Raw genomic sequence first — 25,613 nt, 5'->3', positions numbered from 1 at the left:
CGGAAGGGATCCAGAGGGATTGACCGGGATCCAGAGGGATTGACCGGGATCCAGAGGGATCCAGCGGGTGAGCAGGGGCTGGAGAGCTGCGATGGAGCGGAGAGAGGTGTGGGGGCCGCGCCCTGGAGCGGACAGAGGTGCCGGTGGGGCCGTCCCCATTCCATTGATGCGATCCCAAAAGGCCGGAGGGAGCCCGTGGGGTGTTAGTTGTTGGGGTTTGTGGGTTTGGGTTGAAGGCAATTGAGACAGTAATTGGTGTTCGGATTCAGGTGTTTATTATTTCTTATCAGTAAAAGTCTCATTACGGTGAGTTTGGCAGCTTTTTATAAGAAGGCATAAAATGGCCAATTATTGTAGGGGTGATCACAGGGGTCCCAGGATGAGAGAAGAGACGAGGATCTGACTCCGTGTTTAGAAGGCTGGTTTATTATTTTATTATATATATTACATTAAAACTATACTAAAGGATTTCATCAGAAGGCTAGCAAGGAAAGGGAAAGAACAGAATGAATAACAAAATCCTGTGACTGACCAGAGAGAGACACAGCTGGACTGTGATTGACCATTAATTAGAAACAACCACATGGGCCAATCACAGATGCACCTGTTGCATTCCACAGCAGCAGATAATCAATGTTTACATTTTGTTCCTGAGGCCTCCCAGCTTCTCAGGAGGAAAAATCCTAAGGAAAGTTTGTCACAGACATGTTTCATGAAAAATCCTATCTCTTGTTACAAAGTCTTTTAAGACTAAACTATCCAATTAAGAGCTGACACCTAGATTATTTTACTTTTTAACCTAATAACTTGTTATAAATGAATACTCTAATTAATAATTAAGGAAATGTATTAAATTATCTAAGTATAAGTTCAGAAAAAGACACAAGTGAGTCGACTCTGGGCCAGGTGATCAGGGTTGAGGAGACTCAGGATTTGGTCCCTATTGCACCAAAGTCCTTGTGGGTCTCTGAAATGCCATTTCAAAGGGGTCTGTTTTATACAGTCCTTTGGGCTCTGGAAGGGGCTCTTTTTTAGCATATTTTAGCATATTATTGTAGTTTTTCGTTTTGCTGCCATGTTTACTGGAAGCGGTGGATAATTCCTGGAATCCTGTCAGGTGAAAACTTCCTGGCATGAACTTCTGATGATGCCTATCAAATGCCTCCTGCTGGGGTCTTGTCAGATGAAAAAATTCATTGAAATATACATCTTTGAAATATCCCTGGAGACAGTGTCCTCCTGGTGTTTGAATCTCCATTCTTTATTTGTCCAACACTGGCTTGGTGCCCAAGATGCTATGGTTTTAATTTCCTTTAGCACAAATTATTGTATAACATAAATCATATAACTGATCTTAAAGAGCCTGCAATGTGGACTTTTCTGCCCAATTACAAAATGCCACCCAAACCCATGGAGAAGAAGGAAGAAGAAGCATGAAGAAGAAACCCTGGATGACACCCTGTGCCCTCCATCTTGCTTCCATCCACAACAGACTAAAAATCCCAAAACCTAAATTTCTCACCAAGTGATCATACACCTATACTGCTCTCTATAATTTATTTCACACTTTTGTGGATTCTGGTCTATCTTGAAGTCTAGGAAACTTTCTCCATAAGTGAGGGTCAAAGTCAGAGCTCCCCTGGGGGTCAGGGCACCCCAGAGCAGACAGAGGAATATTCCCAGTGCCCTGGGTTTCCCCAGGAGCCCGCTGTAGCTTTGGGATGCCAAGAGCATCAGGGAAGGCTGAACGCCCCCTCGGGTCAGGGACAGAGCTGATCCGCCCATGGTTGGTGGGTGGGGTCAGAGGATGGACCGAGCTGGGCTCAGTGGTGCCCAAAAATGGGGCAGGAGGCAACAGAGAGAATCTGGGGCACGGGAAGTTCCAGGCTTCCAGGGGAAAAGTTCACCCTCAGCCTGTAAAGGAGCACTGGGACAGATTGCCCTGAGAGGGTCCCTGAAGCACTGGAGGGTTGGTGACAGAGCCAAACCCTTGTAGCCCAGATGTGTTTCCTAGCCCTGAACATCAATTGCCAAGATCTGGAGTGTATATAATATCTTTGTTTTGTAAAATGTCATCATATCCAAATGCAATTTTGCATTCTTGAATTACATGATGTGATAATGACTGTGTACATCAGGACAAATCAGGTTTGGCCCCTGTTTCATGGATATATTCTGGATTCACATGATAACTGGCATAAGCTTAAGAACTTGCTGGTTTTCTTTAGTATTTTCCACTTATTTAGGTGGCCATAGTGGGATCAAGCTGGTTTCACATCTGACATGGTCAGGGTGGAGATTCTTGTCCCTTACTCCTTCCATGTGTCACTGACACGAGGTGCTGCAGCTGTTCTAGCTCAAACACACAGAGTCACAATCACAGAATGGTTTAAAGAATCCAGTGTTCTCTCTTCAAGAGAAACTAAGACAAAATGTCATGCTAAAAGACTGTATTTCTCAGTGCATTCTTCTTTTTAGGAAAATGATTGTCTGCCTTTTTACTTTTCTGTTTTAAAGATCATTGCTGGGAAAAATGACAGCTGGCTCTGTCTCAGCTCCTCAGATCTTCCCACTTCGAATCCCACCTCCTGGGAAAGCTCAACGGGAAATAGACACAAATACTCTCATAGAAATAAAATCAGGTATGAACAAGGCTTTAACCCCACCTCAAACCTGTACTTATGTGTCCATTTGAAATATTTGGCCTTTATACTTTTTTCACATTTAATCATGATTTTTGAAGTGTGCATTTAAGGAACTTAAAAAATGACTAGCAAGTTTGATGCCCCAAATATACTTGCATGTAATTTTATGCATCCAAACAATATTACTGACATTAAAATATATATATACGTGCTAGCAGTCTTAATTGTTTCCAAGGCCAAAATTTTAAGCTATTGCATTTGGCAATACAAAATGCAATTGCATTTGGCAATACAACTGCAAAAACAGTTCCTGAAAGAATCATGTACCAGGCTTACTGCCAACATTGTCATTACAATTTTTGAATTGTCACCTTTTGCTGTGGCAGAAAATACCCTTTCTGTCATTGGAACGCACAAGCTGCTGCAATGTTTGCATGCAAAATCATTTCACAGATACTTTGCTGTCAGAAATATTGCTTACAATGAAATTGCTTTTGTTGGGTAACTGATATTTCATGGGAGAAACAGTTTTGATCCCAAACATCCAGTCACTTATGGACCTGTTTATTTCCTTTATGTGAGAAAAATCAAGCACACTAGTGAATACTTTGTTTTCCCAAGGTTCCCACAGTATGAGGAATTAATTTTTCTGTTTCTTTCAGATACACCTGAGGCCTCTATTTATTACACTTTAGATGGAAGTAAACCAGAACTCAGTAGGAAACCTGGCTATGGGCCTTATAACACCTTGGAGTATAAGGGTCCTATCATGTTACCAGAGGGGAGAGTAATGGTCAAGGCTCTGGCAGTTACAAAGTGAGTTACAAATCCTGGTTTGGTTTATTTTAGTCCTGTTTTGGCAAGGGACACTCATCCCTGTGCACTCCATACCCTGCAGGTGAGAGATGAGCCTTTCCCCAGGCAGTTTGCAATCTAAATTATCCTCATGAATAGAACTGACTTGGCTTTCTCAGGTTAAGTTTTATCCATTAAAATGGATATCCATGTTTTGTGTGGCTGGATAACCTCTTGGGTACTATCTCCTGGACTCTGGGTGTCCACTGATCCCAGAGGTTGTGGGTGAGAGGCTGATGTACTGTCCTGAGAGCTCTTCCTTTGGAGTGTGACCATCAGAAACACCAGAGAAACCAGGCTGGTGTTTCTGGGGTCATCCAGTGGTTCTGTGGATTATTAGAAGCTGGTCTTCCCAGGAATTTGCTTCATTTCTCCCAAGGGATCACAGAATGCTGAACCTCACAGCTTAAGAACAATGTTGGGTGAAGCAAAAATACAATACATTGAAAAAAAACTGAATTTTGCTGCACAACCAGTGAGTTTGTCCAAACTAACTTCAGGCTTAGAGAGAGGACACATCAATTCTCTGTCTGTACTGTGTTACATTATCTTTTATTCCCAAGGGAGCAGGAACTTCCACTCCACTGGGAGATTTGTGTTTGCTGTTCCCTGTTAGCAGCACCTGCAGCCAGCCTGTGCTTGTGTCTGCACTGCAATACAACAACTTTACATAACACACAAAACCTAGGCCTAGGTTTATTTTCTTGCCATCACTGCCTGGATTAACATTTGTTTCCAGACTGTTTATACTAAGACATTTTCAGAGATTCACTTTAATGACAATAAACCATGCAAGAGTGGTTTGGACATTTACAGCAATTTCAATCCACTGCTGTAATTTAATAGGTATGAAAGAATGACAGTTGTTTTATCAAATAAATATTGCTCAAGATCCTACTGCAATGATGACTGGCAAGCTTGAAAGGGATGTTCCACCTAATAAACCACATCCATGAGAGATTTTCTTGTTGCAGCACACAGGTCTGTGGCAGGTTCTTAGCTTTGTGAATATTGATTTTCAGGGACTACAGGGAGAGTTCAATTGTGACAAAGGTGTTTGTGGTAGAGTACCAGCAACCAAACTTCCTTTTCCCTGTTGAAGATGATGACAAGAATTTCCTGAAAGATATGGCCATACAGGTAAGTTTTGGAAATTGTAACCCTTTGTGTATAAAATACTGTATATATGATATTATTTAGATATTAAGCTTTAACTGCCAGTTTTATTCACATATTCTATTTTCTCTGTTTGCCCATCTTTGCTGCTTTGGTCGTTTTTGTAATATTAAAATTTCAAGGGGACACTTACCCCCCCACACTCAGTAGTATTTTATGACTAATTGAGGTCAAATATTTTAAAAATACATTTATCAGTTAAGCTTTCCAAATGTTTCCATTGAAAATAAATACTTAAGCATGTACTTTTAAAATTTTAACAAATAACTATAGCAAGAGAGGATTAGAGCAAAAGCAAAAGTTTTATTTGAAATTCAAATGGAATTACATTTTAGAATAAGGAAGGTGGAACATTTACCACAAAACCTAAGAAGAATAGACTGAATGTGGAAATCAAGCCTGCCTGGGATGAAACATCCCAAGACCTTCAAGGTACAGTATCACTTCATAAAACTGAGATAGTCTTCTGTTCTAGCAGAAAATAGCATAGGGTTTTCCTCTTGTATAACTTGTAAAATGTGGGTAATTTCAAAACCCTCTCAGAAGACAGAACATTCTCTGGAAATTCCAGTTTGGATTGCTCAACACTGCAAATAGAGAACAAAATTTACCTTCCATACATTTCACATGACTTCTTAAAACATATTAAAATGTCATTCATTTCTCAGCAACACAACAAGGCCCTGTCTGTACTTCTCTTTGTGCCAGAAGATGCTGTTAAATTGATGGGATTGCAAATCCTTTACAGAGTTTCTTTACTGATGTTTGCTTGCAGTAAGATTCCAAAATAAATACACTGAGCAGAAATGAAAGCTTCACCCAGATTTTCTCTGTAGATAAAGTCTCTTATTCCATGGCAACAACAATGGGACTGTTTTAGAGCAGGTAATTGTATTAATGTTGATTCATTAATTTACTCTTAGGAGCTGGGGTTTTTTTAGCATGCAGGAAGGAAGAAAACTGTAAATAAATTAAAACACATAAGTCAGCTCTGTCAGAGAGGTGTGGGGTTTCTTCTAGTTTCATTTCCTGTAATTCCATGCAGCTTATTTGAACCCAAAATGTGGAGGCCAAATATATTTTTAATTATGCTAAAGTAGAGTAAGTAACATTCCAGTTCAGATATGTATTAACTGAAGCATGAAGTGGGTGACAGTGGAATAACAGGATTGTCATTTTAATCTTGGAAACAGACAGAAAACCTTCTCACAGATACCCTCAAGGAGCTCAGCTCCTTGCCAGTGGTTTGGGAGCCACAGAGCTCAGAGAGGAATCCACCTCAGTACAACCAGTGGAGTCATTGCAGGTGAGCAGAGGGGTAAGCTGAAGAAAACTTTGCAAGATTGTCATCAGGTCTAAAAAAAGGAGGAGGTGAAGATTTGTGATCTCTCTCAGCTATTAATGCCTTTGCCTGGATTCTACAGTCCTGATTTAAATGGAATGGCAATGATGCACTAGAACAGGAATGCCCAAAGCAGGACACAGTTGTCAGCATGGACAAAAACAGGCAAAGGAAATCAACACTGACTGCATTCCTACTAATTCTTTTCTAATACATTCCTGAATCTGCAGTTAGCAAATACTTAACTGCTGTTTGTTGGCAAGTTAATATTTAAAAATATTCAGCAATGCTGTGGTGGAATTACATAGCAAGGCATTGATTTATTTTTACTGGAAGGAGCCATGGGTCCTCAATTCAGCTAATGGGGGAATCAAGAATGGTAGATAATCTTCAAATCAGTGCACTTCAGTGCAGTTTATTTGAAATTGCATCAGTAGCTGACTTTTCTATCTTTCTATGCGTTTTGCAAATATTTCCTTGCTAAAGCATAAAGAATTACCTCTATTTCAGTTTACAAGTTCCTCTACAGTGACTGTCCAGAAAAGCCTAGCAAGCACACATCTGTCAAGGATCCAGAGTGAAACAGATTTCCTTAAGTAAGTGGCTTCTCCTTTTAACATACTTGTCCTTTGGAAAATATCTGATCCTTCTGCAACCAAGCTGATAATACTGTGGGCTTCTATAAAAATAAGGAAGGCAAAGACAGACATCGGGTCATAGCTGCAGAGTATCATCTAGATGGGACTTTAAACGTTCTGTTTGTTAAATGTAGTTTTCAACTGTCTGTAATCAGCTGTCTTATCATCCCTTAAAAAAAAATCTCCTAACACTCATAGGATCAGAGAATAAACTATCTTTTCAAATTGTAGTACACCCTCAGTGCTGTAGGTGAGCACTGCTCACTGGAGTAGTCTCACAGAACATTAATGCTTATCAGGATTGAAGTCCTGTGATCTGCATCAGTGGCTCCCCATGGTGCAGCAGTGAGGGCTGACACAGACTGCCTGTCTGGAGACCTGTTCATCTCCCATCATGAGGAGGAAAGTATGAAACTCCATAGCAGCCAGACTGTCAGAACCCAGGACATCCCTCTGGCTGTTCTGGAGGGCTCGAGCCCCTGCCAGGGGCCTCAGAGTCCTTGGCACAGAGCCCAAGACCCCGTGCCTTTGATTTTGACCCATGGAAAAAATTACCAACTTTATATGAGGAATTACAAGCCACGAAAGTTTAAGTAGAATGATAGTTAGTTTGTCACAGGGTGAAAAGTAGAATTTTGGGGGTTTTTAGAATGGGGGCTCAGGGTCCCAGGATGGAGGAATTTGGTCATGCCTTGTCCTTTTTTCTCCTTCTTCTTGGCCTCCATCTTCTGGGTGATGGTGGCACTTTGGGATTGGTTTAGAGTAGGAACACACTGTCTAACACAGGTGATAGATATTGGGAAATTATTGTAAATAATGTACATGTAGTTCTTAGTATAAAAAGATAACACCACCCTGAAGATGGTCAGTGTGCCACAACCTGACCTGCCACACAGACCTTGGTGGGTCAGAGAAAGAATATTATAGATAACAGCAAATAAACAACCTTGAGAACCAGAACAGAAGAATCCTGACTCCTCCTTCAGCTGCTGGGCTGGGAAAAGAGACTCTGACACATCTTGGGGTCATGACCACAGAGACCCCTGAGACCAGACAGCTTTCTACCTTGCAAAGCTGTTTGGAGTTCAGAACTACATATCTGGATGTTGGGGCATGGTGTGGTGTTCCACCACAACTCAGAAATCAGCGGCCTAAGTCCTGTCACAGCCAATTGCAGATTATTCATTATTATGCAGCAGTGCAGTACTAAACCCAGCTCAGCCAGTTTGCTTTATTTTCAGATGTGCATATTGTTCTGCCCCTCGCCTGTCTGAGCCCTTGGCTCACTTCTGCCAGAAATGTGGATCTCCCATCCCCCCTGTGCCATTCCAGTGCTTCCCAGTCCCCGAAGGAACACAGGTCAGCAAAACATGACAGCAATGCACACATCATCCTTGCAAACATGGCAGCAATGCACACATCATCCTTGCAAAGAACAGCAGCCTCTGCAAGCTACACAGTCAGTGCTGGCAAACCTGGTACCTACTCACACTTTCATTTCAAAGTTCTGCTCTAATTGCTTTGTTCTACTCTATACCTTTAGCACTGGATCCAATGAAATTGTCCAGCAATGAGTGAAATTGATTTTTTCAAGGGCCATGTATTCTAATAAGGAAAACAAAGAAAAAGTAAATTATTTGCCTATGTCAGGAAACACTACCAGACCTGAAACTTTACATGGTGACACGTGTGGGCATATGCACCAAGTTTTTGGAGTGGTGTGTGTAACTGTCTTCTCTAAACTCTTCCCAAGACCTGATCTAACAAGTCAGTGGTGTGTTTCCCTTCCTGTATCATCAGAAAGTTTTCTGGTTTGGGAAATGCTGTAGTTTTAAGTAATGACTGAGATTCACCACCTCCTTAGATTAGGTTCATAATTAGGAGAATTTCAATTAGCTGTATGAAGTTGGTGACAGTTGAATAACAGGATTGTAATTTCTTGGAAACAGAAAGAAAGCCTCCTCACAGGTCCCCTCAAGGACCACAGCACCTTGCCAGTCCTACTATATTTATAGTATCATTTTCATTTATTGAAAACTACCTTAATACCTTTCTGACATTCTCTTTCCAGATATCTCAATATTTTCTCAGTATGATCCTTTGATCTTTAAGGTATCAGCATCAGTTTCTGTCAATTGCTATATTTCCAGTGACCTTGCTGCTGATGTAGACTCCAGCTAGGAAAATACTGAAATCTCATGATAACCTTAATGATCTCATTGTGGTCCTTAACATAACTGTGATGTGGCTTTTCCTTCAGATGGCACCATGCCTTGAATGCAGACATCTTGTGCCAATGAATACACCCACTTGCATTATCTGTGAGGCACCAATAGCTCCACAGCTGCAGCCCCAAAACAACATTTGCATTAAGGTAATTGAGAATAAGAAAATAAAATAGTTATTTAACTCTTGGCATGCATTTTTCTAGCAGATTACTTCATTACAAATACTTTGATCCAACCTGGCTTTGTATTATTACATTATGGACAGCTTCAAGAGTTAGTGGGATTTAAAACAGCTTGAATGGAAAAAGGGATTAAGGATTCCCCAGTACAAGAAAGACATGGACAAACTTCCCTTGAGAAGGAAGGAGCAGCAGAGGCAATGTGTGATGGGCTGATCTTAACCCCCATTTCCCTGTGCTGCTGAGGAGGGCAGGAGACAGAGAATCAGGAGAAAATTAAGTCCAGGAAAGAAGGAGGAGTGGGGGAAGGTGTTTTTTGAGATTTGGTTTGATTCCTTATTTTCCTACTCTGATTTGACTGGTAATAAATTCAGTAACTTACCCAAGATGAGTCTGTTTTTCCCTTGACAGTGATCAGTGAGTGATCTCTCCCTGCTCTTAAACTCATGAGCCTTTCATTATATTTTCTCTTTTCTGTCCAACTGAGGGGAATAGTAAAACAGCTTCGTTGGGCACCTTGTCTTCAGCCAGGGTCAGCTCACCACCAGAGGTCTTTTAAGGCACCTCACAGTACTATGGTATTATATTATAGTTAATAATTGTCTATGCACATTCTGGGCTGTCTGGTTTTTGTGAGGATAGTGACTCAGCAAACTGAAACCAGAGTATACAAAGACCTGGAGATACTGACACTGAATCTCCTGAAGAAACTAAAGCATAATTTAAAAAAAATAGTCCCCATGTGATGAGAGGCAACATGGCCTAACTAAAGTGTGGAACAGCCCAGACTTGAAGGATATCCTCTATCTGCAGGGCTGGATAACCACAGCATTTTGTAATATCAAGTCATTGTATTTTTGTTTTCAAACAGTTTTCAAATACTCTGTGAAATGTGTTTTCTCTCTGTTTAAAAGGGCAAAGTCATTTGTCAGGTGTGTGGCACAGGAAATCCTCTTCACCATAAGCACTGTGCAACTTGTGAGAGCAAACTGCCTGAAGTACAACTGGTAAGGCTTCAATCACACTGGGTGAATCAAACCACAGCACAACATCCTTTATCTCTGGAAAACTGAAGTCATGTCCCTGTGTTACCAAAGCAGAGATTCTCTCCCCAATGTCACATTTGAGCCCAGTCCTCCCACAGAAGCTCCACCACAAATGTCCAATTAAACATGAGTGTCTCATGTACCTTCAAGTTTCTGACATGGAAGTCAGGATTGTGAATGCCCTTGGGAAAGCTGAGAATGCTCTTAGAAAATGGGTAGTCTTGCCTCCAAGAGAGTCTTGTTTGTGTTCAGATTACTTTCAATTGCATTAGAAAAGTTGAGTATATACATCAGGAACAATATTCACACTGATTTCAGTTATTTTCTGAAAATAGAATAGGCTTTTGCATTATTTTTCATATCTCCACTTTTACATTATTTTTCTTATCTCTACTTGCTGCTTCTCCTATATGCATACAGCTAGCATGCTTGTGTTTGGCTGTGACTCTGCACAGAGGTGAGAAAAGCACTGAAATATTACCCCTGAAACTGGCCTGTTTCAACTCCCCATTTAGCTTGGCTCCTTAGCCTTAGAATTTTATTTTCAGTTCTGAAAAAAACCTGTATGAAAAACATCTGGTACATTTCACTTCTCCATGTTGTGATAAATACAAAAATGATAGAACAATAATGGTTTGCAAGTTAAAATCTTCTGATTATAATGATTAACATCCTGAGTTCTAAAACTGTCCATAGCTAGAGGCAAAAGTCTCTTGTATAGCCACATGAGTGTCATTTCAAAGTGAATTTCAGTAGGATTCTGCACTTAGCTAAGATAAATGTATGTTTGGCTGCTTCACTGAATGCAGAAATGTGTGTAGATAATATGTAGCTGTATGTGTAATTAGGCATGTGACTCGAATGTGAGACCTGTAGTAGCTGAGAAAGTTAAATGCTTACTAAGAATTATTAATAATTCTTAATCAGAAAATCTGCTAATAATAATGATGAATTAGTGATAACGACTATTTTTAATAATAGCAACAATGCTAATATTATTAATGGCTATTAAATAATTTATATTTAGAACATACTTAGACATGTGCTTTTCTAAATTTTATTTTCCAACTGAACCCCCTAATTACATTGTTCAACTTGCAATGCAGGCCACAGATTAAAACAGGGCTAGTTTGTGTCTACACCATAACAGCAAGTAAGCAATCAAAATAATTTTCCTTGGCTTCTGTCCCCTATCCATATTCCTGACTTGTAGAGAAAATAAACTGCATAAGCCTTAAGGCAAAACCTAACAAAACATTTTAAGTGCTATTTGTCCTAACTGGGATCTGTACTTAAGCTCTGGAAGTTTCAGATGAAAAACCTGTTTTGCTTACTCATATAAGTTAATTCTAGAAAAGTTGGGTAATATATAATTTGCACAAGGCAAAAGAGTGCAAAAATATATTTATGCAGCAAATTCCAAACTGTGAGGAAACTCTTGGCCTGAACACATTCTCCCTCTCCCTGCCATACTACTAAAAAGAGAGGTGCAAGGAAAATTGTGTGTTGGATTTGAAAATGCAAGTTTGTCAGTACAGAAGCCTCCATCTTAATTTCATATGTGCTCATACATAGAACTCTATTAATAAATACTCAGTTTAAAAGCACACCATTGATAAGGTTATTTTTTAGTGCTAGTTCTGCTAAAAATATTTTCAAATTAATTAATGCTACATTTTCCTGTGGTTTTGGTTTTGTGATGAAAATTATAATTTAGATCCAAGTCACTCTAAGCTGCAAGAATTCCTTTAGGCTGGATATTACTTTATGTTGCCAGAGCAGCTTGCTTTCCTCTTTCCCTTTATTAGGCTTGTGGACTTTCCTTCATGAGGAGGATTTTGTGCCTAATGCTTGTTTTGTTTAACCAGCCCACGTTTGGAGGAGGCTGGTGCCCATCTCTGCAGGGCCAGCCCGGGCAGACGGCTCCGTGCTCCAAGTGCGGCGGTGTGAACCGGAGCGACGCCCGCTTCTGTGCCTGGTGTGGGGCCAAGGCAGGTGCTCCTGCTGCCTCTGGGACACACCTGGGGCTGCTCCTCTGCTGCAGTGCCACACTGCTCTGTGCTAAGCTCCTGCCAGTCACTAAACGCTGTTAGCATCCAGATCCTTGCTTAGAGCAGAGAGGATTGGGTATGGAAAAATGAACGGCTTAGGTGATGTCCTGAGCCCACATCAGTCTGTGACCCCAGGGTTTGGAGATGCAAACAAATTATCGTGGGTCAACAAGCACCAGGTGATTGCATCAGCTGAGATGCAACAGCCCTGTGCTCAGGCAAAGTAGCTTAACCATCAAAGGTTAAAGTACAGGCTGACCCAATGCAAGTTTTCCCATAACAGCTCTGGGCTATAATCACCTACACAGGCAATTACCAGATATGAGATGATGCATGCAATTGTTTTGACTGAAGGCCTCCTTAACTTCAGTGAGGACAAGTACTTAACTGCTGCTCAGTAGAGTTACAATCACTGTAAACAATTTCCCCTTGTACAGTGCTTCTACCTAAGATCACACTAAAGCAGAATTTATTCTCTGTGAGCTGAATGCACATAAAATTTGAAACACTCCCCTATATGCATAAATAACCATTATTCCTGTACTGTACTAGGGCACTCAGGGTGGTGCTTTACATCCTTTAAATTCATTCCTCTGCCCTTATCATTCCTGAGTCATTCATCCTATGCTTCTCTAGTGACAAATGTTGCATTGAACTTTCCAGCCTGGACCTCCTCCATCCTACTTTGCTTGTTCCAAGTGTGGGACCAGCAACCAGCCCTATGCTCGCTTCTGTGTGTCCTGTGGTGTGTACATAGAGCCCCCATCCAGACAGAGCTCTCCTGGCACTCCCATGGACCGTGGGGACCCCCTGGCATCCTCCCAGGTAGGACACACAAAGCCAGGTTTGAACTCAGGGAGAGGCTGCTCTACTGGGGGAAGACGGATCAGCACAGCTCCATTCCTTGGGAATGGGAATTCCATTGCCTTGGGACAATGCTGAGGGGTGGGAGCACAAGGAGGGCAAAAATGTTTTTCTTTCTGCTGAAAAGCAGCCTCAGCCCAAGGCCTTGATCCTGCCTTTGTAAATGGCACAGTGAGAAACAGTCAGCTTTTCAAAAGTCTTAGCTCTTCAAGTAGTTTTATCTTATTATGATAAAATAAGATAAAACTGTGAATTATTTGTGCTCTGCTGATACAAGGTATTCTTTCACACAAATGTAATAGTTGTTTTTAAACTGTTTTAAGACAGATTCCAATACTTAATAAAGCAGCTTTTGCCCTACAAAACCATACACATTCCCTGGCAATTGTGAAGGATTTGGATTTTGCTTGAATATTTGTGATAAGTTGCATTGTTGTTACAGACTGGTAATTAAAATTTTTAAATTGTTAGTTATTCTTCCTGCTAGCTTTTTCATTCCCTTACAATTTAGTGTTCTGGTTAGTTATGCTTGTAAGCCATTGAATTATATCTATATTACTTATATTTTCTCTTCTCCTCAACCACCCACAGGCAAAACTATTACAGGCTCAAGTTGCCTGGCAAACTTGTCCTGTTTCCTTGCCCAAATCAAGGGCAGAACTAACAGAAAGAGAAGATAAAGGAACCCAAACCATTGGACTTTTTTACCCATCCAGCAAACTGTTGGAAAAGAAGGAGCTTGAGCTGATTTCACATAAAGAAAAGGTGGAAAAGATGAGTGATCATAAGCCTCTCCTGACAGCCATTAGTCCTGGAAAAGGTTAGAAGTTCTGATTTTATGATTTCTAAACAATTTATGACCTTGCTTTTTTTCTTGAAAATATTATGATGCATGGAATGTGGCATCAGTCAGACACTTATTTACATCTTTACAAGTCTGTTTCCACCAGTCACTTGTAAATGCATTGCCTTAGAATTCAATCACTGATCTCCACCAATAGCTAAAATAAGCTATCAGCCATATCAAAATTGGGGTTACTGAGCCCTGTGCAGCCTTACTAAATTGGTAGCACTTTGATCTCTTCAGATCCCACAAGACTGGAGGCAGGTGTCCTGTATGGGAATTGGAAACCACTGAACAGCTCTCAGTTCCCAGCAGCCTCCCCAGCCCCTGCCACGTGAACTTCAGGCAGAGCTGTGATGGCACCTGCAGGGATATTGATAAACAAAACTCTGAGACACAGGGGATCAGAGCTCTTGAAAATACAATGAAGCTCATCTACATGAGCAACTTGTTTGGGGTGCTGCTGTGGAATAAATTATAGAAGCTTCAGAAGCAAAGAAAACTAAACTGGAAGAAAGGATTCTTAACAGGATTATAAAAACATCACTCATTGAAGAGTTTTTCCTCTCACAGATTACAGCAGGAGCAGTATCAGTAGTGCAGACAACTTTCTTTCACAGTGAGTTTTGTGGTCACTTTGTGTTGTCATCTTATTGTAAATCTCCCATACCTTCTTGGTGATTTCTCATGAGCAACTCCTCATGGCACTGACTCCTTCTTCTTCACAGCACAGCCAACAAACTCCAGCTCTTTTCTCACCCAGCTAAGCCACTCTTTTGTAGCACTGATCATTATTGGACACAGCTGTGGCCTGTTAAGGGCAGGGCTGTTCCTAATCTCTGGTGATTAGTTCAGCTGCAACTCCTCAGGTGTGAGGTTACCTTCTGCACTGTTCTCTTACATTCTATCCCTCCACAACTTTGTTCTTTGTGGAATCACTTGACTGTTTGCTGTCATTAAATGGTTTGCCATTTTTAGAGGTTTTAGTTTTATGATCCTGAGAAATCTTCAGCTTTCTGGATCCCAAACCCTTGAAGACAGTCCATCAGTGTTAATTAGGGATCTAATGGCTCAGTGGGCAAAATTGTCTTTAATCTCACTCCAGCTGGGCAATCCATAGGATTAATTAATTTTAAATCATTACAGCACCAAACCCTGGTTTAGAGGAGCAGTTACTCTTTTGGATCCACTTTCTCATCTAGCTCTCTTCAGCACTCAGATGATCAACTCCTTAGGCTGTTACCAGAATTAATTTGCTATTGGGTAGTAAAAGTTGTAATGGATGTTAGAAATTCCTCTTTTGACTCTGTGTGTCTGTATTCAGATGGACTCTGATTCTTGAAATAATCATGGGGGAAATCTGTTTTCCTCCTCCCTTCCTCTGAAATGTGACATGTTCTCTTAGGCATCACTGTAAGAAATACTTGACTCAACATGCCAGGGAGCTTAATTTAGTCAGATAAAACAGGACTGGCCCCTAATAGAGCCAAGAAAAAAGCAAAGTCACACTGAATATTTGTATATCTCTGTCAGAAGTACAGCTCTTGACTTGTGAGTGAGAACTGCTGTCACTGGGAAAAGTTGGGCAGAAATTCTGAGCTGCTTTTGAATTCTTTTCACTTTTATCCACTTAGCAGAGGTGACTTTGTTGAAGTTGCACTGTGTAATGCATTCTCCTTTAGATCCTGCTAAGGACTGAGGAATTAATTTCATTCCATAAATCAATAAATGTCTCTTGCAGTCAGTTCATGCTGTGTCATATACATGGCTTGAAACTATTTGTATCAACAAGACCATGCACTATCACCCAGGAAAATCTTGTTTATTTATGCCAAACATGACTATTATTTCTTCGGTCAAAATAGGATCAGACATTTGATATTCAAGTTTTTAAATACAAGCAATTAAAAAAATGGTGGAAGTTATTATTTCTTGACCATATCAACTATTAACTAACCTTCTTTTCATGTGTGAATATTGAAAAAAAATATTAAAGTTAAGAAAGGGGCAAACAACAGCAGTACCAAAACACTAATCCTCTGGTGTATACTGTATTTCTTTTATTGCTGTACTTTCTGTCTGTTTTGAACAGGAACCAAGACATTTACCAGGTAAAGTTTACAAAGAACTTCCCTTTTCTACTCTAACAAAGGTTAAATCAGTGTGATATAGGTATAATAAGATCTAATAGAACATAACCATGCAAGAATATGTTCCTGACCATCTGGATTTTTTCAAATAAAATCTGGGGATCTGGGCTAGTTATAAACCACTTTATTGCAAATAATACTGACTTCTTTGGAGAGATCACTCAGCAAGTAGTCTATTTTAGATGTTTTAAATAATGCTTTCAGCTTGTATGTTTTTGGGAACAATTTGTGTTGTTCTTTGGATCCTTCTTTTCTATTCATTTAAAGCTGCTTAACAAGTAAGATTTGTTGGTTTAGTTTGTCATAGCATCATTTGTCAACCTTGAGTCTTCCTTGTGCCCTTGCTTTGTCTTGTAAAAGCCAGAGCAGCACTTTCCTTCTGGCTTGGTCTCTTTGCACTGTTTTAAGCTCCACTTAACATGAAGGAAAGGATAAGGTCAGAGCAGCTGCATTGTGTAAGTGAAATGAGGTTACCAAGCCTACACAGTTTATTTACAACAAAATGAATCATGCTCTGTATTTACCATGAGGATGCTAAAAAAGAAAATCAGCCAGATCCTGAAAACAAACAGTTAAAAATGAGAACAAGTCCATTTGTTGGGGAGTTTTTTTTGTTTTTGTTTTTTTTTGGGGTTTTTTTTTTTTTTTTTTTTGTGTGTGTGTGTTTTTTGTTGTTTTTTTTTTTTTTTTTTTACGATGAAAACAAAATGTAACTCTGGAGTTGCCTGGACAGGAGGTGCCAAAGCTCTAAATGGCTTAAGATGAGTTTTTAATCCAGGCACATTCATCCCCTCATGTTTTGTGCCCTTTATCAGGATAAAGGAATGCTGACTCTCTCCCAGCAATCCTGACAGGCAAAAGAGCAGGAATGCTTAATCTTTTAATATGCTCTTACACAGAGAATTTAAAGGAATTCATTTGGAGGATAATTTACACAGATCAAAATGTTGTGTATCCTGAGTTTTTGTGTTTGCAGTTTTCAGATTTGGATTATTGTTCCCTGTCAGTTATCCAAAATAAACTAAAAATCAGTTCAAAACCACATAATTGCTTAATTGTAATATTTTATTTTTCTTATGATCTGGAGAAGTGTGAGATTTTTCCCTTCACACAGAACCAGTTTTGACTCCTAAGGATCATTCCAAGACATGGCTTTGTTGTGAATAGAGGGCCCTAAGGATGAATTATAACTACAGATAAAACAGTGTTCCACCTGGCTTTTTAGGGTATAACTTCCTTCTCATTTTCTTGATTAGATGAATTTTCTACAGAATTTTTTTTTTGACTCAATGAAATTGTGCTATCTTTTAAATCTTCCATCACTTGACTAGAAGGAATGTTAATCAAATTTAAGGATTTTTCTCCCTGTGAACAGGTTATTGGAGAAAACAGCTGGATCACGTTTGTGCTCATTTAAGAAGCTATGCCCAGAACAACCCTGAATTCAGAACACTGATTGGAGAACCTCAAATGGGAAAGGTAGGAAGGAGCTTGTGATTAATATCTTCCTATGGAGGGCCATGAAAAGATTATTGTGGCTGCTGCACTACCACTGGAAAAGTAAATGTCTCCCTTTTCTTTAGATATTGACCTGTGTGTCATTTGTCTTGTCTGGTTGTTCCATTTTTTGGTCAGTCTTTTTCTGCTGACTTTTTTCTGCTTTTTTTCCAATGGCAATTCCTATTCTAAGAGCTGTAAGGGGAGTGAGAAATCTTTTGGTCAGCTGCTTTTATATAGAAAGAAGGTGGGAACCTTCTAGGACTCCTTCCTAAGGAGTATATACTCCTGTAGATACTTGCTATCTAATTTCTATATTCACTGAGATCTATTGTCCACCAGGATATTCAGAAGCTGCTGTGCAACTATAAGAGAATATCTGCTTAATAGAGTTGAGATACAGTCCATTTCAACTTATTTCCTCTGCTAGAGGATTCAAAAGGATAGGCCTGAAGAATATAAAATTGCCTGGGGAAGGCTATTCCTGCTGCTTCTTGGCTTTGTGTCAGTTTATTGTCTTAAAAACAGTACCCCCAGAAGTAACAAATGGTTCAAAGCAGATGCCAACTATCTGGGTTTAATGCTACTTTTTCAGTTTTTCATGTGGATTAGAAATATAATCAACCTTACCTCAAAATTCTCAACCAGCTGCAATATAATCTTCATTCCACCTCTTTACAATCCCCTGTGCACTCATTTTTGTATGACTTCCATAGATTTGTTGCCAGCAGTACTGTCTCAAGGACTGATACACAAAGGTACCAAAGTTTTAGTACAGTCTGGTGTCACTAAAGCAGCCACCAGTTCTCCTGGATCTGGGAGTCCCAAGAACAACACAGCCTTTTGTGCAGCTACAAAACCTCGGTGGAGAATGACTGAACTTCCATGAAATGCACCCTTAGTACAGTTTTGGAGTTCAGTTGTTATGAAATTTCCAGTTTCTCAAAACACACCTGCCCCTTTCTCATTGACATGGGAAGTGTTGGTACAATATCACAGGGAGGCAAAGACCACATCTGTGATTTTGTGCATTGGCTGCACAAGAAACACCATCAGCAAGAATTATTCTTTAAAGTACTTCTGTGGGGTTTTTTTGCTAAGATCTACTAATGGCTGCTCTTTCCTTTTAGATCAATTATGCCACCATCTCTGAAGATGACTGTGAAGTCACTATTACATTGAATTTTGCTGCTGTTAACAAGGTCAGTTCATGGGATGGGGCCTGTTGAGAGGCAGCTGGTCTAAAGCTGTCACTAGAGCAGTGTAATGCTGATAGATTTGAAATTCAGGTCTAAACAAGAAATGCTTTTGTTCAGAGGGTGTTAACTTACCTCTTCAGAGAAAAGAATCTTTTTCTCTGTTGGAGCTGGATGAACAGGTATCTTTATCTGATTAAGCCAGACTTCGTGGTTATGTTGCTATCATCTTACATTTTGTTAGTTTGCTATTAGTATTAACTTTCTTCTTTCAGCTGATGTTGTTTGATTATTCTAGCACCCCTTAGCTTTTGGTCTCAGAACCTGCTTTTCTTAAGCCTGCAAAGTGTGCTCTTAAAAACAAAGCTTAGTAATTTTCAATAGTTTGGAGATAACTTTTGTCGGAGCTCCTGTTAGCTCTATTCAAAATCTGGATTCTCTGTCTCAGGAATTACCATGTTCCAAAAATCACAACATACACATTTCCAGCTTTTCAAGATGAAAATCTACCATTTCAAAAATCAAAAATTCAGACTGCATCTCTTGTGTGGAATCTTGGAAAGCTTACCTTGCCATGTGAGGCCTGAAAAACTGTATCACATCATTTCAGAAGTGAAATTTCTCAAGTGGTAGAAACACTTTCTTTTGGATGACAATCTTCATTTCATTAACTGAGGTTGTATCACTTTTTTTTTCTAAATCAAAAGAAATACCTAACACAAGGTTCAGGAAAAAAATACTACATAATTTTGCCTCAAAACAGAGTTCAATTACATATGATAATGTCTTGTGGTAATTTGACACTGCTATTCAAAGCCTGTGTATTTTTTCACAGGCAAGTGTTGTGCCACTAAGAGTATTTATTTATTATATTTTTTTATTATCATTATTATTTATCATTACATGATAATCTTAGTAACTGCCTGCATTTGATGATTCTACAGAATATTCATCCTAACAGAGCAGTGAAGCTCAGCAATGATTATCTGAGTGCTGGAACAGAAGTCACAGATGGACAGGATGGCAGTCAGACTAATTTTGGTGAGATTTTTTCCTCCCTGCCTTTACAGTAGACCATAAACAGAGCAATCAGGAATACAGAAGTAGTGCTTGGAAGCGTAGAGATCAAGGCAGGCAAACATTCTGTGCCTATTTAAGTTGGTCTTTTAAGTCTGAAAAGGTGTCCAAGTTGAGATTTAAGCAATGTACAGATGCCCTCAAAAACTCCTGGGAACTTCATCCCTGGAGAGCTGAGGAGATCAGTGAACTTCAGCCACAGGTCACAGCAGTGCTTTTATTATAGCACTAAAACTTTAGATGTTTCACATACTCACAACAGGAACCATAAACATCAATATTATCTCTACATCTGAGCTCTGCCAGGGACTGCCAGTTCTGGCACATTTGGCAGTGATTAGAAATTATGAAATACATTCATGTAGGGATGTTGTTTAACTGCAATCTCCCACTGGTGTCAGTAACAGCTCAGCATTTTGAGCATCTCATTTTGGACTCAGGTTTTCATTAAATCAACCAGTTGTAAAGTCAGCATTACAACTCAGGAATTCTTATAGCATCATTTGACATAATTCACATGTGAGTTTCATCCACTTTGTGCTTCCAGTCTGAGGCTTGGCAAGAAGCAGTCACTGGACTGGGAGCTGTGCAAACCTTTTGTTAAAACCAGTTTGAGCTGCAACAAGTATTTCATCACTTTCTCATGTGGAAAACTGATAAATACTGCTTTGATTTTGGACAAATTATTTCCAGATCTCTGCCCCAAGTTCTAGTTAGGATACTGACTTTGCTTTGAATTAACACTTGTTTTCATTTCTGGTAGGCAGGGATGATCCCAATCTTTTCCATTCAAGAGGCAAAATAAAGAGAACCAAGTCAAGAACACTCATGGGAAAGGAATCTAGGCTCTCTGTAAGTATCCTCTGCAAATACAGGAAAAAAGATTTATGGAGCAGCATTAACATGAAGGAGGGCATCCAGGCATTAAAATAGAAAGATTTTAACCCTGACTGGAGGCAGGGGTTAAAAGTCCAACTTAATATAAAACCTGAACATTGGTAACTGACATTTAGTTCAGAACTGAAAATAACTAATTTATTTTTCTAAGAGTTTAATTAGATTTTTTTTTCTCTCATTTTGAACCCATTCAATTTTGACACTGCATTAGGTCTGAGGACTGTTGCAGTGATTCTCTTATAGATATTTTTCAGAAGCAACATCAAATGGATGTATTCTCATCTTCCCTTGACTTTACAACATTTAACTCCATAGAGGCCTAGTTTAATTCAAGAACCAAGGATTTACTACCCCTGGAGACCAAATTTCCTGAAAGAACTGTCTACTAGAGGGATTGTCAGTAATGACATGGAAAAATTCAAAAGGGAAATGTATATTAATCTAAGCTTGGATCACTCAGCCAACTCAACAGGTGGGAGAAGATACAGAGCTCTGTGATATGAGTCCAGAGATAAAAAAGTGACTGAGCTTTCAAAATGAGAAAAGGTTGAAAGCTGGGAAGAAATAAAAGGAAAATGTTTTAGGTTTTGTTGTTTGTTTGTTAAGATTTAGTAAACTCATTTCACTGAGGCAAAACATACATTTTTTAAAATAAAATACTTCCACAAGTTTTGGAAACTTCAAACTTTACTCCTTAACAGGTACCCATGTTTAATTTTACTGTGCTGAGCAGATCTTTGTACAGCCCTGGGGAGCTGCACTGCCATAAAGTGAATAATTTGCAGACACCCATTGCTGAATGAAGACCTCAGTAGTGAGATATTAGCCAGGGTTACCCGGCGTTTGCTCAGGTTCAGAAAAACATTCCCAAAGAAGTCAGGGATTAGTAACTGAGGCTCAGATACACCAAATTCACGCCACTGTGTGCATTTTGCACTTTCATTCCAAGGCAGAATCTGGCCCACCTACTTGTATTTTCCCCTGTGTGAAATGTTCCTGGCTGTTGTGTGTCTCCACAGCCAGAGTCCAGACAGCTGCTGGATGAACTGGGTCAGACTGGGAAGGGAAGAATCTCCTTCATAGAACAGTTGCTCAGTGATGTAAGTAACACTTGCTGAAGTTTCCTTTTTCAACTCTTTGCCTGTCTACTGCATTAATATTAGCCTGGAATGCAGCTTCAGCTTGATGATTAGGAGGCAACAGCCTTGCAATACCAGGCTTCAGATTGAAAAAGCATTTTAGAGAAGATAGGGCCTGTTTTACATTTATAGATGATCTCCCCAAATTTCTATTTGGTCAGTGGATAAGGCGGTCTTCTCTGGGTTTGTCAAAGCCAAACAAAAAAAAGTATTAGTTTTATAATTAAGGATCAAGTCCTCTGTATAGCAAAAGCAAGCATAATCTCTGTGTTTCTGCTCTGGGATCTCAGTTGGCTACTGTTACACACATTAACTCTGGCTTTGAGCTAGGAGATGACAAACATTTTCAGAAGAAAGCAAAACAACACACTTTGAACCTCTGTCTTGAGCACGAAGCCCATTTGCCAACTTGAACTGGCATAACACAAAAGTGAGGTGGAGGCTGAAGAATCTGTGTGGTTTTAGCAGCCCCCTTTGCCTGTGCTCTGTTCCAGGGAGCTGACCCCAACTCCCTGAGCCAGGAGGAACGCCCTGCCCTCACAGTTGCTGTCCTGAACAAGCACACAGGAGCCATCTCCCCTCTGGTGCAGAAAGGGGCTGACATTGACCAGCAGTCAGGGCCGTAAGTGAGTTCCCATCCTCTGCCTCGGCTCTTACCAAGTTTTACCAAAAGAAATCACATGTGCTCCAGGTTCAGAGAGAACCAAACCCCATCTCTCCTCCACAAATATGTTCATTTCAAGGACACTATCCACACTCCCAGTTGCCAGCTTTGAAGATTTCCCATAACTTCTGTTATTAAAGCTGCTGTTCTATTCACTTCCTTCCCCCACCCATTTCAACTTAATAAGATAAACATCACCAAAGCCTACCACACTTCCTGTGTGTTCTGTACCCTCCTATTCACCTTCCTAAGTTTTATTTGCCAAGTTTCCTTAGGTAATAAGTGCATTGCTCATTCCTCCTGTGCAGGCACAACAACACAGCTCTCCATGAGGCAGTTCTGCTGGGACTGGAGGGAGAGGAGAGCGTCCGGGCCCTGTTAGGGTAGGTACTGTGGCTGTCCCGTGTCCCTGTGGGAAGCAGCATCCAGAAATTCCAAAGTTACTCCACATAAATATTCACCTCCAAGCCACTTCATCACTAAGTGCACTGAATTGAAGCAGTTTAAACCAATGTGTTCTGTATTTACAGCTGCAATGCAAGCGTGCAAAAGAAGAATGCAGCAGGGCACTCAGCGCTGGATTTGGCTGTTGCAGCTGGAGATAATAAGGTTATTTCACTGTTCCAAGTAAGTGGGGATAGAGAGCACTGAACAGACTTATGTGACACAGGAACAGTGTTCTCATCAATGTGTTATTATAGCAAAGTTCTTCCCCAAATAAAGTTGAAGGTTCTCTGACTTTGGGAGCACCTGACCACGTGTGTCCAGTTCTGTCTGCAGAATGCACGACCCTGTCTGATCAGCTTGGGCCCTGTAACAGTCAAACAGTTTCTCCAAGATTGCCCCATTCCTTTCCAGCAGTTCAGAGCACAATTCCCCTCTGACTGCACTCTATTCTGCAAATTTTCTTTTCCTTTCCAAGCAAAGGGACAAACCAAACCTTCCCAGGCACAAATACACGACAATGTCTCTGAAATGTCTGTAATGCCTGATGGACACTGACACTTGAGCAACAGCACTGCAAGCTGTAACTGATGAGCTTAAGTTCCTTTTTGATGTGAAAACTGCAGTCAGTGCAGCCCACTGCAGTAAAGGTCAGAGTCTTGTCCTCCAGAAAATTGAGTAAAACTACTTTGTTGTTCTGCCTTCAGCTTTTATTTATAAATGCATCAACACAAGGCAGCAGCCAACTACAAACAGAAATTTACAAGAATATCAGGCACACTAAGGTGTGGTATAACTCCAAGTTAATAGCCACAATCCTAAAACCTCAAAGTATTTTTAAAACTCCTTCTCCTTTCTGTGTCCCAAAGCATCTAAAAGCATCAGAATATTCAGTACAAACATGGAAATGCATGTCAGCTGCTACCAGAAATACAAGTTTTAGCACCAGAGCTACTACTATCTTTATGAGACAGCAATATCTCCAAACAGGTGCATTTACAAAAAAATTTAAAAAAAAAAAAAAAGAAAACAAGTAAACCCACAAATAATAATCCTTTAAAAAACAGCAGGAAAATTAGGAGAATCCTTGCAGAAAAATATTTTGTATGCAGTGCATCAAAACCCAGGTACCTCCCAGACAGAGTGGGAGGAGTGAAGCAGAATTCCCTCTGCTTCTCAGGGACAGCCAGTCTGGAAGCAGCCTCAGGAAACACGGCCATTCAGTCACAGGGCAGTGCCACAGCATGTGGACAAGACAGGTGTCACTGGCAACTATGAAGCTGCAGCAGCCTAGACCAGATTCTTTATACGACAGCGCTGGATCTTGGCTTTATCTTCAACCTTGGTCATCATCTGAGAGACCTCTTTTTTCTGCAAAGAGTAAAAATAATATTATGTTACTGTCTACCACTAAGTGGAGCATCATTCAGCTTCGAGGAGAAAGCAGGATATATCCTGCATAAAGCAGAGAACAAGGAAAGGGATCACCGGCTGATCCAGCCCGAGCCTGGATACAACAAAGCACTTTACACAAAGCCTTGTGGTAAGGAACGAGCCCGGCCGAACAATTCAAAGCCAAGATGCCGTGTACGTACGAGTGCCTTTCTCGTTCGCATTTTTTCCAGCTTCAGGAACTCCTGCACCGTCAGGTTAGAAGGTTCTTTCTGAAGAGAAAGAAAACCACAGGCCGCAGAGTGTTTTTTGTGCTCCTCCCTGAAAAGAGGCGAAAAGAAAGAGAAAATATAAGAGAAGGCAGCAGCTCCCAAGGAGCCACACGCAGGCGCTCTCGGTCGCCGCCAGCGGCTGCCCCGGGCCGGGGCAGAGGCCGAGGGATCCCCCGGTACTCACAGGGGGTCATCGTCGGGCTCCCAGCCCTCGAGCTCCTTGAGGCAGTAGAAGCACTGCGCCACGTCGGGGCTGTTCTCGCTGGGGCAGTGCACGAAGCCCGCCGCCGCCATCTGCGGGCACACGGGAGGCCATCAGCGCCCGCCCGGCCCCGCTCCGCTCCCCTCCCGCCGCCCCGGCCCCGCGCTCACCCGCTCGGGCGTGCAGGCGCAGCCCTCGGTGAAGGGCCAGTTGTGGAAGGTGGCGGCGCGGACGGAGTGGAAGTAAAGCCGCCACACCTCGGGCAGCAGCTCCCGGCCCGCCATGGCCCCGCTCAAACGGCTGCGCGCGCGGGGCACGGCGGGAGCGGGGCGGGCCCGCCGCCCTCACCGAGCCCTCAGGGCGCCCGCGCAGTCAGGAGAAAGGAAACCTTCTCCTTGTGGCAGCGAATCAGAGCTCAGGGAAACACCCGGGATTTGCTGCCCCGTTAGGAAAGGGGATGTTCCACCTTTATTCCCGGGAAAGGCGGGCTTTGTTAAGCGGTGTTTGGCTCCTCGGGCCGCTGCCCGGTGTTGGCTCCTCAAGCGCAGCTCGGGTGAGCCAGCAGCGGGGCTCCCGAGGCACCAGAGGGAAGCAGAGGGCTGGGAACATCGTTTGTCCGCTTGTTTCACTACATACCTTAGAACCTCATCCCTTACAAAGCCACGGCTCCCACCCCGAGGATCACCTCACTGCCTTTGAGGATCTGGGGTTAAACGAGGGACCTGGATAACACAAGCTGGCTGCAGCTCCGATGACAGAGGGCTGTTATAACAGCGTTGTCACTTGGCAGTCCCTGAGGGACAAAGCCACAGAAC

At 41.2% G+C, this 25,613-nt stretch overlaps 2 protein-coding genes across 2 annotated transcripts; one reads left to right on the top strand and one right to left on the bottom strand.

Moving 5' to 3' along the window:
* Positions 1 to 2,522: 2,522 nt before the first annotated feature.
* On the top strand, positions 2,523 to 23,242 carry DZANK1 (double zinc ribbon and ankyrin repeat domains 1). The gene is made up of 20 exons (XM_059467936.1): positions 2,523 to 2,642; positions 3,308 to 3,461; positions 4,523 to 4,640; positions 5,012 to 5,108; positions 5,870 to 5,982; positions 6,529 to 6,614; positions 7,898 to 8,015; positions 8,917 to 9,030; positions 9,978 to 10,070; positions 11,978 to 12,100; positions 12,824 to 12,985; positions 13,616 to 13,844; positions 17,394 to 17,497; positions 18,646 to 18,717; positions 19,656 to 19,752; positions 20,552 to 20,640; positions 21,705 to 21,785; positions 22,319 to 22,446; positions 22,797 to 22,871; positions 23,019 to 23,242. The coding sequence occupies exons 1-20, from the start codon at positions 2,534 to 2,536 to the stop codon at positions 23,137 to 23,139; spliced, it is 2,283 nt and encodes a 760-aa protein (XP_059323919.1). The 5' UTR covers positions 2,523 to 2,533; the 3' UTR covers positions 23,140 to 23,242.
* Positions 23,243 to 23,620: 378 nt separating this feature from the next.
* On the bottom strand, positions 23,621 to 25,131 carry BIRC5 (baculoviral IAP repeat containing 5). The gene is made up of 4 exons (XM_059469430.1): positions 24,969 to 25,131; positions 24,781 to 24,890; positions 24,528 to 24,645; positions 23,621 to 24,303 (listed from the first exon to the last, which is right to left on the bottom strand). The coding sequence occupies exons 1-4, from the start codon at positions 25,080 to 25,082 to the stop codon at positions 24,223 to 24,225; spliced, it is 423 nt and encodes a 140-aa protein (XP_059325413.1). The 5' UTR covers positions 25,083 to 25,131; the 3' UTR covers positions 23,621 to 24,222.
* Between the last annotated feature and the right edge of the window lie 482 nt (positions 25,132 to 25,613).

The sequence above is a fragment of the Ammospiza nelsoni genome, chromosome 3 (genome assembly GCF_027579445.1).
Source record: "Ammospiza nelsoni isolate bAmmNel1 chromosome 3, bAmmNel1.pri, whole genome shotgun sequence".
Taxonomy (NCBI): Eukaryota; Metazoa; Chordata; class Aves; order Passeriformes; family Passerellidae; genus Ammospiza; species Ammospiza nelsoni.
This window is presented reverse-complemented; position numbering and strand designations above follow the sequence as displayed.

Bases quoted from the DNA above. Each gene is read 5' to 3' on its own strand.
- DZANK1 (XM_059467936.1), top strand. From the start codon at position 2,534: ATGACAGCTGGCTCTGTCTCAGCTCCTCAGATCTTCCCACTTCGAATC. The intron at 6,615-7,897 runs GTAAGTGGCTTC...CTTTATTTTCAG, and splicing joins AGTGAAACAGATTTCCTTAA to ATGTGCATATTGTTCTGCCC. The intron at 12,986-13,615 runs GTAGGACACACA...AACCACCCACAG, and splicing joins ACCCCCTGGCATCCTCCCAG to GCAAAACTATTACAGGCTCA.
- BIRC5 (XM_059469430.1), bottom strand. From the start codon at position 25,082: ATGGCGGGCCGGGAGCTGCTGCCCGAGGTGTGGCGGCTTTACTTCCAC. The intron at 24,646-24,780 runs GTGAGTACCGGG...GCCTCTTTTCAG, and splicing joins GAGCCCGACGATGACCCCCT to GGAGGAGCACAAAAAACACT. The intron at 24,304-24,527 runs GTACGTACACGG...TACTCTTTGCAG, and splicing joins TGCGAACGAGAAAGGCACTC to AAAAAAGAGGTCTCTCAGAT.